Source organism: Syngnathus floridae, chromosome 2, assembly GCF_059516105.1.
Source record: "Syngnathus floridae isolate MCC-2025c chromosome 2, RoL_Sflo_1.0, whole genome shotgun sequence".
Taxonomy (NCBI): Eukaryota; Metazoa; Chordata; class Actinopteri; order Syngnathiformes; family Syngnathidae; genus Syngnathus; species Syngnathus floridae.
The window spans coordinates 17,825,335-17,842,035 of record NC_142414.1 but is presented as its reverse complement, the minus strand read 5'-3'; the positions used below and the strand labels follow the sequence as shown (position 1 = coordinate 17,842,035).

Here is a 16,701-nt window from a genome sequence, read left to right as displayed (position 1 = left end):
CCTTGCACTGGGCATGAAAATAGAGCGCACACAAAATGACAGTTTTGCGTCCAGTAGCTACACAAAGTCCAGGTACTATCTACAACGTATTCAATAATAGGATGGTGTGTACAGGCCATTTATAATAAAATCATGTATTTCACAGTACACAGCTGTGATAGGCTCACGTACTCACAGAAAATGAATAGATTTGTTTTAAATAGAAAAACTACCCAGCAGAAATAGGAACCAGTAACACATAGAGCATCAGTTGTTTGCAATATATTTCTACAGCAAACTTTTGTGAATATTTTTGCATATTCCCTCTTAATACATCAAGGAGTAGCTCCAAAATACTTTATTTTTTTTTACAATAAATCTAAGCCACTTCTCAGTTCTTTGTTATTCTGTGCAACTTCATTTGATCTCAGGGTGCATTCTTCCCATAATCTATCTAAAGATATACACAGATATTTGCATACTGTAACACAAAGCTTCAGCAGTAGACAATCTTATATAACTCTGTTGGCCTAAAACTGAGGGGGGGAGGCGAGGACAGCATTTGAGACAGTGAGATACAGCATTGCATGACTTCCTCTACAGTATCAAAAACGAGAGGACTGAAGTGTGATCTTTTTAGGGCACTCAGATAAAGTCTGATGAAAAAGGGAACACTTTCATTACTTCCTCCAGAGTTACTTTTTAGTTTAAATCATATGCATGACTAAGATTTATTGCTACACATTGTGTGTTCATGTGGGTAATGTCCCTCATGTATTGCTCTACATCTTGTTAGTGGGATTTTTAAATTCTATATTATACAAGCATTTATTCTTAAATGTTTGCAACCATATTAGGGCATTTTTGATCTTTAAAATGTGAACGCCTTCTTCTTTGCTCTGTCGTAATAATATCTGATTGATGATCCAGGACTGAAACAACAATGTACAGCCTGCTCTTTTGTACGACCTGTCAGCTAATAATGTATCACGTGTGTGTGTTTGCTTTGACTGTCCCATTGCAATATGGAAGTTACTGTTATCTGTCGTAAATTCAAACCGGATGCGACGGAATCCTTTCAGTGGGAAGAAAATAATGAGATGCATCATTCAGCAGATGGCAACATTATGATACGGTTACACATAATGCATCACATGTTGTTTGGCGCATTGTGGTAGGACGTTTTACAAAGAACACTAAAGAGCAGCAATTTACTGGTGGAGCCATTTTTCAAAGTGTCATTTTCTCCCACAAAGGCATGTTGATGTCTGTTGTACGATCACTGCGCCTCCTTCCTCGCATGAGTAGTGGTGGCAATAAACACGGGGAGCTAATCATCAGCCACCCCCTCAACTACTAAAGATGTTTTTAAATTCTATTTCATCATGAGTGCATAATCATGATCCACGAGTGCGCTCGGGGTTTGGCCACATGCAGGTAGTTGCTAAAATTTCAATTCCTTCCTGTCTCACCATACACACAAAAAAGACTAACAACGCTATGAAGATAAGGAATACGCACTGTTCACAATAAGTTAGAAGAGGATCTGATGGAATTTAAAAATCTGTTGGACTTTCGACTACATTTACAGTGATGTTGAATTTACCTACAGTTCTTGTACATATTGACCTTCTAGACCAGGGGTGTCAAACTCATTTTTTTCGCGGGCTCCATTGTAGTCATAGCTTCTTTCGGAGGGCCACTATGACTGTCAACCCAAATAAACGTATGAGCACCTCATATTACATACAGTAACAAAACAAACTGACAAATAACTCGTTTTCAATTCAGACGAGTAAAGACAATTTGCAATTCTAGTAATGACACACAAATTTGATGCACAATTTGTCTTCGCGGGCCACATAAAATGATGTGGCGGGCCGTGTCTGTCTCCCAGGCCTTGAGTTTGACACCTGTGTTCTAGACTACCAGAAATAATCATAATTATATCACACCTAAAATCTACATTCTGTGCGGGCAATTCAAACAAACAATTCTTTGAAGTTGCCTTTAACAGCATTTTGCCCGGGATACAATGACTACGATGAGCCTGAAAATAATATATTTGTTCATGTTGGCAGCCACCATGTGCTTTAAAAGTACAGTACAATGAATGCCTGGAATGTGTAGTACACATTGTGTACCCTGCACATACGTAGCTGTCCAAACACATTACATATATTACAAAGTGTATACAGCTGACATCTTTATGGCCCCATGAATTGTATTTGACAGTTTTGCCTATCAGCCAGTTATCAGACCTCAATCGCTGCGTGCGCACACACGCACACACACACACACACACACACACGATACCTGAGGCTTGTGGTCACATTCCATCAGGATTGGCGGGTGATTTTCCAAATAGATTCACATGAGCATGACAAGATGGTTGAATGGCACAGACTGTAAATGAAAAAAAAAAAATCAATATTTCGTTTCCATTAGTGTTTTTCCAAAGTGTTGATTTTTTTCAAGTCATGTCATAAAAGCTGATGTGATGATAAACAGTACTACAAGTACATATACGTAAGTGCTTTATATTGTGCGTACTATTGGACATTTTCTGCAACCCCCGACACGCGTGCCCTATACACAGTAATTATGATATAATGACGACGTGTCAAAAGCAATAAAACACATTTATCCCGGTGCCAAATTTATCAGTTTTTATTGCTAATGTGGTGTTTAAATAGTAAATCTGTGACAGAAGAAATTGGCTATGCAGCGTACTGCACTTTCTTTCTCTCTTCATATCTCACTCTCATCAGTCCACAGTGACTTTAGACTCCCACTGCAGAGTCTACTGGCTTGTTATTTAGGCAGGTTGATAAAAACCTTAACCATGCCTTCGCCTCCTGGTGGTTTGCTAACTACTGGCTGAGTAAGAGTTTAATTAGATGTGCAGCAGCTTCCATTTTAAATGTAATTATCACCAAAGGTTAATTTGTTTGTCAGAGCTGAAATCATGATCCCGATTGAGATTCAATTTACTGTGTAGCAGTAAAAAATTTACATTGACATAATCAACTATTATGAGCGTTTCAACACTGACCACTACCAAAATACTCTTAGAGAGAAATTTTAATCCAGGAAATTCTGCACATTAGTACTGTTTCTGATTCTCCTCTTTGAGGATCAGTTTCTCCTGATCCAGTTTCATCAGTGTGATATACTGTACTTGCCTCCACTAATCCTAAAAAGGTGGGATGATGTTTCAGCTAATTCCAGCAGGGATTCACTGAGCTCTGTGACCGCCTCTTTACGTCTCTAAAGTCAGCTAATTTTGGCGCTCTGACACATATGCATGAGCAGCGTAACAAATAGGTGGCTGACATATCGTAGGATGTTGTGTTTGTGTGCCGTGCCCACTAAACTGGACCACACAGAGACCACGCATGTATGCCTTCTTGAGCTTTACAGTATTTCCTCAGTAAAATACTGTGACCCGAATTCCAGAACTGTCTATGGAAAAAATAAAAGTATATATCTTTACAAATATCTTAGCAAAAATCCAGATAAAATATTTTGAAAGTTTTTTTTTTCTTTTTCAATAGACCGTATGTAAAATCTAATTAGATGTTTGAGTGCAAGCATCCTGTTTCTGTATCTCTTGTTGATGTGGGATGTTATTGTTCTCAACACCAAAGCACGGCCTTCCTCTGTGAGTCAATCAGTCAATATGCTGCTTACTTTCACTGGCAGTAACTTAAAAAAATGTGCCTTCCAAAGGAATAAAAAGTATCTTAATAGCTTGCTTAGAACAACAATGACATCAAAACAGGAAGAGTTATTATCATTATTATTATTATCATCCATCCATCCATCCATCCATCCATCCATCCATCCATCCATCCATCCATCCATCCATCCATCCATCCATCCATCCATCCATCCATCCATCCATCCATCCATCCATCCATTTTCTATACCACTTGTCTCCACATTTGCTCAGAATGTCTGGTCATGTATATTTTACTACAAATACATTTCCCGTTTTATTACCTCTTCATTGTCCATTTATTTGGTTTTTGGCTTTCGCTTTGCCCTTCATTTCTTTTCAGTAAGACCTGCATCTTCTTTTTTTTTTTTCACTTGCACTTCCTGGTTGATGCCAATGGCCAGTGGTTAAAGCAGCCACGGTCTTATCCTGGATCGTATACCGATTAGCTTGTTTGCTAGTGGGAGGTTCACGCTTTGCTCTCTTGCTTCCAATTATGCGTTTATTAGAAAAAGGATCATCTCCACTGACCACACTGCACACAGCCATGCATGGCACATTTGATCTGAGGTAACCGCTTGCTGTGTCACAAATGTCATGTGAAACGGGTCCTGCTGGTATTGTGACTCAGCGGACATGTAAAGTCCCCAAAGTTCATTCAAGCAGCATGCGGCATCGCACGCCAACATACAGAGAAGACACTGTCAAATAAATGAAGTGTGACTTTTGGTGCTAGCTAGCGCAGGTTTTGCTGCATCTCCCTTGGTGCAGGGGCATTTGAAAATCCGTGTTTCTGCCTCATGAAACATACATGAGGTGAGACAATTCACAAGGTGTATTATTCATGCATTAGTTGAAAGTTGCTGAATATATTGTAAATTGTATTTGCTGGTGATGTAGCAGAACTTTAAATAGCTTTCTTTCCAACCCGCCAACTCTACAAAGATAATTGACTGCCTTCATAAATGAGCTCGCAATGCTCAGTCGCTCTGCATTTAATAACGAAAGCCCCGGGTCAGAGGTTTGGAATGATAATCGTTTCAGGTTAAAGGCATCACTGACCGCTAATGCAGGCATTAGTTCAATGATGCATTCATACGGCCCACCTTTCATCATCGCTCTTGGAGAGAGGCATGATGTGATTCTATGTGTTTATTCAGGAGCATTTTGAGAAATTCAAAAAGTATTATCACACCGCAGACCATATCGGAGTTATAATTGCCATCGTAATTGCCTCATCCTATTAGAGCACAAGGGGCAAGGCATATTATTGTCCTTTTGTAACCAACAAATTGATGGACAACCCATTTTAGACACATGCAGTTCTTCACAGGACATGCAAAATGCATTTCCATGAAACAGCACTTCTGAAACAAAAGCTCTGATTCTCAAAAGAGATTGGGAGATTCCGGTTGAGGAGTTCAAGTATCTCAGGTTTTCTTGTCCACACAATCTCATAAATATTTTTTAAACACAATATTTTCCTCGATATGTTTTGAGACAGTCTTTGAAAAATACCAGACAAGCAGAGAATATCCTACTCAGGCTTTATGGGGACGCTTGTATTATTTATTATCTTGAAAGAGTTAACAACAGTGGCTGCTTTGATTCTTTTTGGCATGCGTAAACGTTCATCCTCGTCTCTCACTAGACTGAGAAATGGAGGAGTGAGCAGAATGCGTGACAAAGGAGGCTGCAATATCATCATGTGGACAGATATACCTTTAAAATATATTTTTTTGCACACTTTTTTTTCTGCATAGTCCTGGCTGAAACTTTGTACGCATCTTCAAGCTTTTGTGACACGGTGAGCTGCTTCCAGAAGCAGAGTCCAAAACCTCCCCCCTCCACTCTCCTATTTTGTGTCTCCCTTTGGCCAACTGCTGGGACCAACCCATCCACGCTTGGCTGCTCCTATCCCTCAGCATCTCTCCATGCTGAATAAAACATGTGTGCCACACACTGCTGCTCTCCCCTACTTGCAAATCACGGCCACCTTGGCTCCCTTTGCGCCTCTCGCATCCTTCTCCTCCCTTTCATCTCAGCAGATGCATTTCGGTCCATTTCCTCCCCTGCTTACTCCTGCTCCTCCTTCCTCACTTTTCCCTCCCTCCCTTGTCCATCTAATAGCGCTCGCTCTCCCAGGTGATCGCCGTTGAACCGAGCGCATTCCCCTTGGCTACAAGAGCTGTGAGTGGTTGACTGTATTCAGCGGGCGCCGAAAGCTCTTCGGGCAAACCCTCCCCACGTACATGCACTCACACACCATCCACTCTGTACTGTAGAGGAAGAAGTGTGAGACCACATTATTATCTTGGCTGTAGCTCATAGAGAAAAGGAGGATGGGCTTACATCCACCCAGACAGCATGCAAGAAGAGAAGAAAGACTCTGAGCGAAAGATAGCGTAGAAAGACGTGAGGGCAAGTGAGTTCTCTCCAAAACATCTTCCAATCACACCCTGGATAATGACACCCAGTGCCAGCAGCCCTCCACATGGTAGATAGGGTGAAGCCAGCTCCACCAGCCCTGTTTCGCATCACATGGAGCTCCGTCTAACTGGGGGAATGCAACAATGGACGGTTCTGGCAACGTTCGCAGCCTCAGCCGTGAGCAAGGTAAGACAAGCAAGCAGCTCGCAATTGGCACTTGCCTTGCATGAAGTGGCCCAGCTTCTTGTGCTCGTCCAACTTGTGAGTGATGGGAAAGTACAATCGACTTTAACTTGTTCCTTTATGTTCACTTGGGAATTTGGCTTCTGTCGTGTGCTAAATCGGCTCACGGCAACACTTGGTGATCTCGGGGTGGTCATATTCTGTTGAGATTTCTCACACTGTTTGGTACTTAGTGGCTCTTTTGAGGGCAGTTTGTTGACTCAACAACCCAGCAGCATTTTAGGAGCCACCTGGGGGTGGAGTCAGAGTGCTAATAAAAAGCCTTTTTGCAGAGTCCCTTTTTGACTGTCAATTGCAGCAGGTGAAGAAGACCTTCAAACACATGTAGTAAAAATGAGTCAAAATCAAGTCATCCATTCTTGACAACTCCCCCGTTAGGATTTAGCGCAGCTGCCACCCCCCACCTCCTTCCTCTGTGCTTTCCAGCGTTCCCACAAGCCCCAGTAACCATAGAGCAAGTCATTAGTGTTGGCTCTCAGGAGCAGAGCAGCTTCAGCGAGCAAGCGGGGCTCCATAATCACACTTTCACAAATCTATACAATGAAAGTCTAATGCCTACACTACTGTTCCTTGGAGGTGTGCAGGATTACAGCCGTTTCAGTGATCCTTCCCAGATGAAGTTAATCCACCCAGTTCACCCGGTTCATGTGTTTCCTGCTGACGGTTGTGCATAATGTCGACAGCACATCAGGCTAAGTTGTGAAAAATGGTGTTCTTATTTGAAAGCACTGTGATTTGGATCAAACTAAGAAGTAGAATGTCAGCTTTATTTATTTATTTATTTGATTTTTGTACTATAAATAGAATGGAGTGCTTGTCATTCATTTTCATTGGCATGTATCTAATTCTAATGCAATTTACTGCATATGTTCCTTTTATGATGCTCAAAGCCAGTCACTTTCAAGATCCTAATATTCTGTAATGTTATCGATACAAGGGTTGAAAGTTGGTACTGGATTGATTTTTAGATTAGATCTTTTGTCGCCAAACTGTTGGGTTTTTTTTTTTTTTTTTTGGACCAAGGGACAATTTAATGTAAAGCACTATTTGTATAAGGCGGCAAAGAAACAACTAAACACTAATTGGGTCATTAAATATATATAATTTATCACTATACTGAATGTAGTGGTGGTAATTAGTCACGAAACCCTGCCCTTGTTTCTTTTATTTGTCATCTACACACACACATACATGAAATTTAACCTCTGCTTTTGACCCATTGTAGTAGTGCGCACAACAAACACACACTGAAGCAAGGGGCTATTATTATGCACCAGGGGAGCACTTCAACTAAACTCAAGGTATTGATCTCATACTCAAAGACACCACAGCTATGTGCCTGGGGATGTTGGAGGTGGACGGTTTTGAACCGGCGTCCCCACGGCGGCAGGCAATGATCTCAACCACATAGCCACAGCGGTCTGATCATTAGACATCTTGCTAGCTTCTTGGCATACTTTTTTTGTTATCATATCACGACTGTGACCAGTGGTTTAACGCGTACAGAAGCGGAGGTGGATGCACTTCTTTTTCAAAATAAAACCTCTATCAGACGGCAGTGAGTGATACAATATTTTTGGTTCAGTCTCTAGGCTGTTTGTGTCCCATGAACCGGATTTACCAGTTTATGGGGTTTCTGGGGGATTTTTAGTGATTTTTAAAAAAATATATATTATTTTTATTATATGTTAGACAACATGCTCGTTTTTCCTTGGCTGTGGAAACAGCCAGAATTTAACAGCCTGCAAAACACTCGGGGTTGTATTGTGGCTATGAAATGAATATGTTGAGGCTCAGAGGGTTTCCTGTAGATCTCTGGGTTGTTTTGTGCACACTGCTCCCAGCTGTGATACTGTGTAGCTGTAGACCAATTTGTCACAGTTCAGAGGATAGACATGCACACAAAAACATCTCGGAGGCACGAATAAAGCGGAACACTGAATTTACAAGCAACCAGGTTGGAAACCAAGGTGGCACAGGCTTGTAGGCTTGCGAGCAACAGAGGCAATCCCGAAGAGGACATGACTTCCACAGTATGGGTTGGTGACAAAACAAACAACATCTGATTTTGGCTCAAGTTTTGTAACTGAGTAGAACAGTATTTATGAGGTCAGGATGTTTTCAGCTTGTTAGAGACCATGCAATGTGAAATCATGGATTTGTTTCTAGGTTAGACACATGTTTCCTCAATTTAAAAGTTTAATTTTGATTTTTAAATGTTTTTTTAATTTGGAAAAAAAAATCCGCGATGTAGTGAAGCCGCGATAAACGAAACGCGAAGTAGCGAGGGATCACTGTATACACAATACCTTGGGAATGATCTTGCCGTGAATGCTACTCTTTGGAGGAACACGACTCATAACCTGACCAATATCATGGGCAAAACATCTGTATTTTTCCTTTACAGGGAGTTTAACATATTGGTGCTGTAATTTTAAAGGATTTCTCTGACATCTCAAAAACATCCTTTATTTTAGAAAGGAAGAATAATAGGGGACTGATGTACTATAATTGAGAATGTCACATAGACTCGTATCATAGCAAATGGACCTGTGCCATTACACCATAGAATGCTGGTAGCATTAACCTCACACGTCTGATTTTATGAGAAATCCCTCCATGGGCCATTGAACAACTCGCCCAGAGAATTATTGATCATCTATAGGGTCCGTCTGTGGAATTTGCCACCTGCCTTCCATATTAGCAGGTTGCTGATGCCATAGTATGATGCAAATTGCAACAGGAGCACGGTGTCATGAAGACCACGGAGAAGACATCAACACACTAATGATGGACAAAGTGGAATATGGCTGCTGTTAAAGGAATGGTTTCATAGCATTCTTCAGTCACAGTTTGTGTCTCCACTTGTATTTCCACAGCTTCAGTTTAATAAGACTCATACGGTGGATGATGAGTTCTAAAGCTAATTGATGATGAGTGAATATGCGTCATAGGGATGTTCTGCCACTTTTGGAGAAAACTGCTGCAGTGGTGGAGAAAGCAAAAAAGCATTTCTGAGTATTTAATTGTACAATATGGAAAGTATAAAATCCACATATGTAAATTAGTGTGTGTGAAATATAATGTGTCACCCAGGAGGTTCCAAAGGTACCTCAGTTGCAATTTGAATGTAAGACTTATTTTCTTGGAGAGGGAGACAATTTTTATTTTTTTACCTAAAATGTTTCTTTCCTTGTTCTTTTTTGCCTTCATGTGATTTATCTGCATCAAAACATGAAATGCTTTCCAAATGATCTTTTAAAATGAATGTTTTATGGCATCTCTGAAATATCTGTGCGGTCAGAAAATATAAAAAATGTTGTAGACAGTGAATGATTTCCCACAGGGCATCAATACAGTCAAGTTTTTTTTTTTTTTTTTTTTTCAAAGGGTATTGTATGAAATGGAGGTGTCTAGTGTGGAGCTAATGGTGTATGAATCAATAGCCGACCCCGACTTTTAATAGATGTTGGCAATGGTTTGTGCCTGCAGCTGCTGTCTCACCTGTGTAATAAGTTGACCACTAGTTGCAGGTAAAAACATTCAAATGCCGCCTATTGTTGATAAGGGATGGTGTAGTTTAATGGTAGAAAGTGTGTGCTGACTTCTATTTACCGTATTTTCCACACTTTAAGGTGCACCTAAAAACCTCCAATTTTCCCAAAAGCAGACAGTGCGCCTTATAATCAGGTGCGCTTTATATATGGACCAATATTGAGCCACCACAGCAGGCGTGTCCAAAGTCCAGCCCGCGGGCCAAATCTTATATATGGACAAAGTTTTAAAATGGGCCATTCATTGAAGGTATGCCTTATAATCCGGTGCGCTTTATATATGGACAAAGTTTTAAAATGGGCCATTCATTGAAGGTGCGCCTTATAATCCAGTGCGCCTTATAGTGTGGAAAATACGGTACAAGTATTTATTAATTCTGAACATAGCCACCTCTCACTTTATCAGGGTGTGGAGACTTGTGCAACCACATTATATTATCAAAACAACTGACACCAAAGCAACGTGGCACTAACCTAACTCAAATATATTCATCAAATGTTATCAAATGCCAAAATCAATAAGCTACTTTATTAAATTGTTCCTAGCGTAGGTTTGATTTTCTTATGTTCTTATAAATCGTCATCAATCATTGATGACTAATGAAGTCCACCTCTGAAAGTTAATACCGTTCACATGCACACCTACTGTAATGGCAATTGAGCGTTACTGTAGGTGAATTAACCTGCATGCATGCCTTTAGAATGTGGGAGGAAGCTGGCATACCCTGCAAAAACCCACGCTACCACAGGAAGAACTTGCTGACTACACACAGAAAGGCCTGAGACAAGATCTGAAAGCCAACGCTCTGATTCTGACACACGTTGCGATCTACATGCTCCACAACATTGTCCTTCATTGGTTATGATGAAATTGTATTCAGTAATTGGCATTTTTATCAAGTGATGAAAATAATGTATTTTTAGTACGATCTACTGATTAATTCATCATGGCACCACCTTTCGACCTCAGGTTGAAATTACTGACACTGACATTCGAGGTCCCACATTGAAATGTTGGAATGCGTTATTATTTTGTGGTCTGGCCGACTATTTTTCATCAGAGGATATTCATGCAACCAACCAAGTACATTTGCTGCATTGCATATTCATTGGTGTTCCATTTGAGCGTCCTTGGCAGGCACGTCATTATTATTCCATCTATCTATTTTCTGTACTCCTCATCTTCTTTCGGGTCAATGGTGAACTGAGGTCTATCCAAGCTGACCTGAACTTGACCCTGAACTGGTCATATTTACACTCATTTACACACCAAGTTGTCAATGAAATATGCATGTTTTTTGGAATGTGGGGGAAACACGATTTATCCAGATTTTGAATTCAAGTACTCTTCACACTCTTGACAGACTTTCACTGGATTTATTTGCCGTCTGCACATCTCGCTATGGTTTTTCGCTGCCTTGCTTTCATGGACCTACAGCTAATATTTTGAGTAGGTTCAACAAAGAACTTGGCCAAGTGGACATCAAGAATAAGTGGGGGGAAAATATTTGGGCTTTAAATGAAAGAGTTCAAGGTGAGAAGGGTTTTTCACACCTTGCTGAATATGTCGCAATACCTGGAAGCCGTAGCTCTGTAAGCCTTGGGACATGCCGGTTTTTCATTAGCAGCTTTGTGACAGGAATGCACTGGTTGACCATGCGACATGTTTGAAGACCTCAAGCGCTGAAACAAATACCAGCAAACGGAGGGTATCATCTATAGTACAATAAGAGACTCGATCCTCATCGACTGAGGCTGAGTTTTGCTTATACCAAAAGCAAACAACGGGCTCACTTGGAGTTTTTTAAAATGTGAAAACTTGAAGGAGGTCATGATGGCAAACAGCTCTGGATCAGGTAAAGACTTGCTCATTACTATAGTGGTGGTACTTGAAAATGTAAAACAAACTGTCTTGATCATTTCCATTGTGGAGGAATACATCTTAAAATCTTGAGCTTGCTAAATTCTGTGAGTGGAATTAAACCGAAGAGCCTTACAGCATTTAGAGTTTTCACGTGGCTTTGTTATTGGTTCGCATGTTATTGTTTGTTGGTTTGTTTACGAGTAAGAAAAGCTGTGTTGGTTGGGCTTGATCAATGTCTAAAGTTATTTTCCCTAATTTAACTCATGGGTTTCTTTTCTCGACAGAAGTTGTGGTGTACGAGTAGGCGTTTGTTGTCATATTCTGTCCTTATGGCAAGAAACGTGTGAAGATGCCAAATCCAGACTCAGCAAAATTAAAAACAATAAAAAGCAAAAGACAACCAAATTTGTAAAACTGAGGAACACATTGACCAGGCAAGAAAAGAAATAGAAACAAAGATCATTTTACTTCTGTTCATGCTCAAATGCAAAGACTCATGTACGCTGCTGTATATAAGAGAGCGTGGTTGAAATGTCAAAGGACCAAAGAAATGCCAAATGGTTCTTTTACTCATTTTGATTTTGATTAAAGGAAACATTTTCACTTCCCTGTCTTCCATGTGCAGTCATCACAAGGCCTCTACATGGGAGCTAATGTCAAAACGTTCTTTTTGTCATCAGAGATGTGCCTGCAGGGACAGCAAAACGAAGGAAGCAACGTTGGCTTGCAAAGAGTTGTAAAATGATTGATGCGTGGGTCAATAGAATTTGCCACGGCACGCAATTAGTCGTATGTGTGAATGAAAACTATCAGAGCAGAGGGACGCCCGCGCGTTTCCTGCTCACACATGGCCGACTGTTCCCGTTCCTCACACGTCTCGGTGGCCTTCCACTTCGCAGCTTTCCTCTCTCAAGCGACAGCCTGTTGACTTTGCAACAAGGTTACTAATGTGCGTGTCAAATAAGATATGCCAAACATAATTGTAGTGACCTTGTCGTTGCAGTTGTGTTCAGCTTTCAAGGTATTTCATTATTTTCACAGATGACTTTCAGTACGTTCTCAATCAAATTTCACCAACTTTACGACTTGACGTCAGAGTGACATCTCTAAATATTGTTTCTTATTAAACAACTTGTTAAAGTTGCACCTAATTTTTATAAGAGAAATATATATAGTATGTATATAAAACAAACAGCAAAACTTCAAATGCATCATTCTCTGTTTAAATGCTTATCCAATTGAGGACAGAATCACAGCGGTTCCAATTATCATGGCAACTGCCTTTCAACTCACACAATGATTTATTCAGTGTTTGGGAGAACAGCTTTAATTAGTCTTTAACAGCTTTAATTGGGTGTTATTGAATCTTGTTTTCTCGTTTCATCACAGACAGGATTTGATTTGAATATGACAAGGTTTGTGGGTCTGAAGCAATATGGTGATGGTTGTTGAGGAGAATCAAATATACATTAAAATTGTCTGTCAAAAATGTTAAATGGAGACATTTCACAAACATCATGATTATGGACCTCCTGCTCTTTGTATTTTTTAGTAAGGCAAAATTAATCAGTTAAAAGTGTGTGTGGGGGGGGAAATCTATTTTGCATATCCCAAAGCCATGGAGTACACAGATCCATACATAAAGCTGTTGTGGTCATAAATACTGACGCAGCAACCATTTTGGGCCTGTCCATCGCTAATTATTGGGTCGCAGTGGTTGCTGATGAATTGGATTAGGATCCTGCAGTAGCAGCAGCGCACCAGCAGCCCTAATGAGGACAAGTGCTACAACGTATCAAATAAATGGATAGTTGTGAAAACTGTTGCTGTCTAATGTGAACAATTCAGACTCACAAAACTACTACAAATTTGTTACAACCATTATCTGGAAAAGGTCATCATTGTTGATAATTGTGATTTATATTATACAATTAAATGTCTAATCCGTGATTAGCTTTTTCAATATACATGTAGCTTGCCACCATCTGTCGTGTGTCTATTTTATTTTATTTTGGCGGGTCTTAGACAAAATACTATGGAACACCTGCAATCTTCATTTTTTTTAGTCAAAGTGTCAACAGAAGTTTGAGACCAAATTTACACAACTGAACCTTTTGTTCCTGCCCCCAATTGGCCACCTACCGTGCATCCCCTAAAACATCAGAGTTTTAGGAAATTCTGCAGAAGCTAATCTTCTGCACACTCCCTAACACACACAAGCTGGGATCATTTCCCCTGCAGAGATAACCAGCAGGCCTCTGCCTTCTCTGTGCCACCATGCCATCTGGCACTCTTACACGTTTTGGTGACTGCACACATGGTTACGCTCATTCAGTGCCCAAAACAATGGAAACAAGTTATTCACTGGTTGTTCAAAAAACCCCAGCGGAAATAGTGTTGATGTCACCACTAAAGAAGGAAATCGTTTGTCCAAGCCCTTTTTCCATGCATTAGAAAGTGATTAATTGTTACCTTTATCACATGATCCATTAGTCTACTAATCTGCTACCTAAAATGATTATAGGACAGTACATCGCCACAGACTGAGCTGGTCTGCCCCTGATATGTCCTGCGTTCATCCACAGATTCATGAAATGTGCCGCGCTGTTTTATTTATAGCTGCTGAGAGAGGGAGAAAGGGAGTTTGTTGCAACCCCCTCTCCTCTCTCCATACATTTGCATTAGTTCTGATAGAAAAAGCAAAACTTGTTAGTACTGTAAAAGTTTCCTTAAACATAAGTGTACAGTTGAATTTTTTTTAATTTGAAAACAATACTGTCATTAAAAATACATTTGTTTTTGTGCTTCGAATTCATTATGATAGCTACTCTTTGTCGTATTGACTTCAAAACATCATACACAGTAGTTCTATTCATGTTTGAACATCAATTTCTATGCTGTTTGGTGGCTAGACCAGACGTGTGGGCATTGTTGACCTTTTTAGCTTAATTAGTTTCAGAAGCGTTCAGCACCAAGGCCAGCACACATCCATTGGAAGCTTACACATTTCTGCAAGAAAATCAATGTAACAAAATCTGACAAACCCACAGTGGACATTTTCATTGATCATCAACTGCAATCAGATTTGAAGGCAATATTTGTCCATTGGGCTACTTTAATGGTCAAGTACTCGTGCCTCTGAAGGACTTTAATGAAAATAAGGTAAAATAACCACTGTGAAATGAATTATCTGGGTTTAAGCCTTTTTTAATTTTTTTTTGTCTTAGGGTAGATTCTGGTCTTGTGGAGTTTGCATGTTCTCGTATCCCTTCTTCCTCCCATTGTCCTGCTAAAAAGAAGACAGAGTAAATTAAATGTCGGTGTGGACGTGAGAGTGAATACTTGACGAGCTGGTAAATTGTAGAAGACGTACACCGGTTTTTGTCTAACGAGTAAATTTGTGAAAGAGCACAACCGGGGACGTGTATATGAGAATAAGTCTTACTTGTGAGTTGCACGTGCTTGTGCCTCCAGGATCATGACGTCATGGAAGGCTGTGTATGTATCAACCCAATGATGCGTTGGTTTCACAGCGACAAGCCGTCGAAAATTCACATTTACATTACTTGGAACAAAATCAGAAAACTGCGCAGTAAATCGCATTTTGGCCTACTTTTTGAAAAGCGCGCTTCAAAATGTCGATCTGGAAAAAGCAAAAAAGGCAAACCTGGTGGTCGTGGTGAGTTGTCTCTATAAATTGTTTTCTTAATCCCCTTGAACACTTGCCATTATTATGACTCGATGAATTCAGATGAGCCTTCAATATGCGGAAGTAATTCGCTTCACTGCGTTCAAACGTGCATTAATGGCTTAATTTCGTGAATGAAAATACGGACAATGAGTTGTGATTTAACTGGGAGAATGTTGGCTAGCGTGTTTTCAAAAAGTGACAGCATAATGGATCGCAGTTTGCTCCACACTCCAGAAAGGCTCTGCTGATCCAGATCATTCCACTGTTTCAGGTCAGTCCCGACCTCTCTTTAATTATAGATAACAGTGGGAAGGTAAAACCGTGTTTAGCACTCGCTGGTGACAGAATCCTTAATTGGACAGAGACGATTTAATGGTGGTGGTGTCCCACTTCCAGACAACTTTGAGCCGAGTGCTCTAAATGAATCCTGTCATCATGCTACCCTGATGACGTTCAGAATGTAGTGTGGTGTGTTTGTGTGCAGAATTTTCATTGGAATCATCACTCTGTTTGTGTGACTTTAATTGACTACAGGGGGTGTTTATTTGTGTCTCATAAGAGCACATCTGAGAGGCTGTCATAATTTGTTTGGTCTCTTATGCGCAAAGAATGGATGAATATGCAGGCTACAGTGTGTCTTTTAAGTCGAGCTGATGAAATGTGGATCAATTTCTGAAAATTATTATTTGGAGACATTAGTTTTATTTGATGTACTTCCATGCAACAAAAATCCATGTTTAAATATATCTTTAATGAAATGTCTGTTTTGAGTGTGGTGTGGCACTCTGCAATGTGTCACCACAATGTTAATTGTTTAAAAAAAAATAGTGTCAGCCTTTGCAGAGACCTTGTTTATGTTTTTTCACCGATGATGTGTTGTCTGAATTCAATTTGGCATTTGGCTTGTGAACGGGTGCTCAGACTCCTGCTGCTGCTGCTGTCAATGTTGACAACGTGCCAGAGACACACTGGTGACATCATGGATGCTACACGTATCATGTACTGTATTGTGATTTGCAGACTCACAGCTATTAAAAAAAACAATTAACTGAAAATCTACACATGCATACGGAATTATGTGGAGAAAATTTAACCGTAGTCCTGTACAAGTTGCAGTTGTTGCACTAAATTAAATGCATTGGTAATCGGAAAGCATGATTTTGTCATGTTTTTAAAATGGTTATTATACCAGTTGATAGTTCTTTTGCAGACATTTTTA

The 16,701-nt window shown here is 40.1% G+C and overlaps 1 protein-coding gene and 1 long non-coding RNA gene across 8 annotated transcripts in view; one reads left to right on the top strand and one right to left on the bottom strand.

Moving 5' to 3' along the window:
• plch2a (phospholipase C, eta 2a) overlaps positions 1-16,701 on the top strand; it is a 74,093-nt gene that overhangs the window by 31,658 nt on the left and 25,734 nt on the right. Inside the window, exon 1 of one of the 7 annotated variants that reach the window (XM_088360745.1) lies at positions 5,949-6,316. The exons of 4 other annotated variants lie outside the window; for them this stretch is intronic. In XM_088360745.1, coding sequence (XP_088216871.1) covers positions 6,274-6,316 — 43 coding nt within the window. In that variant the 5' untranslated portion in view covers positions 5,949-6,273. Of the gene's footprint in view, positions 1-5,948; positions 6,317-14,843; positions 14,954-15,262; positions 15,471-16,701 lie in introns of those variants that run through there. 2 more of the 7 variants (XM_088360762.1, XM_088360711.1) reach the window with 2 other exon arrangements.
• Positions 14,694-15,907, bottom strand: LOC148402311 (uncharacterized). The gene is made up of 3 exons (XR_015854204.1): positions 15,459-15,907; positions 15,237-15,285; positions 14,694-15,080 (listed from the first exon to the last, which is right to left on the bottom strand). It is a non-coding gene; the product is annotated as an uncharacterized LOC148402311 (long non-coding RNA).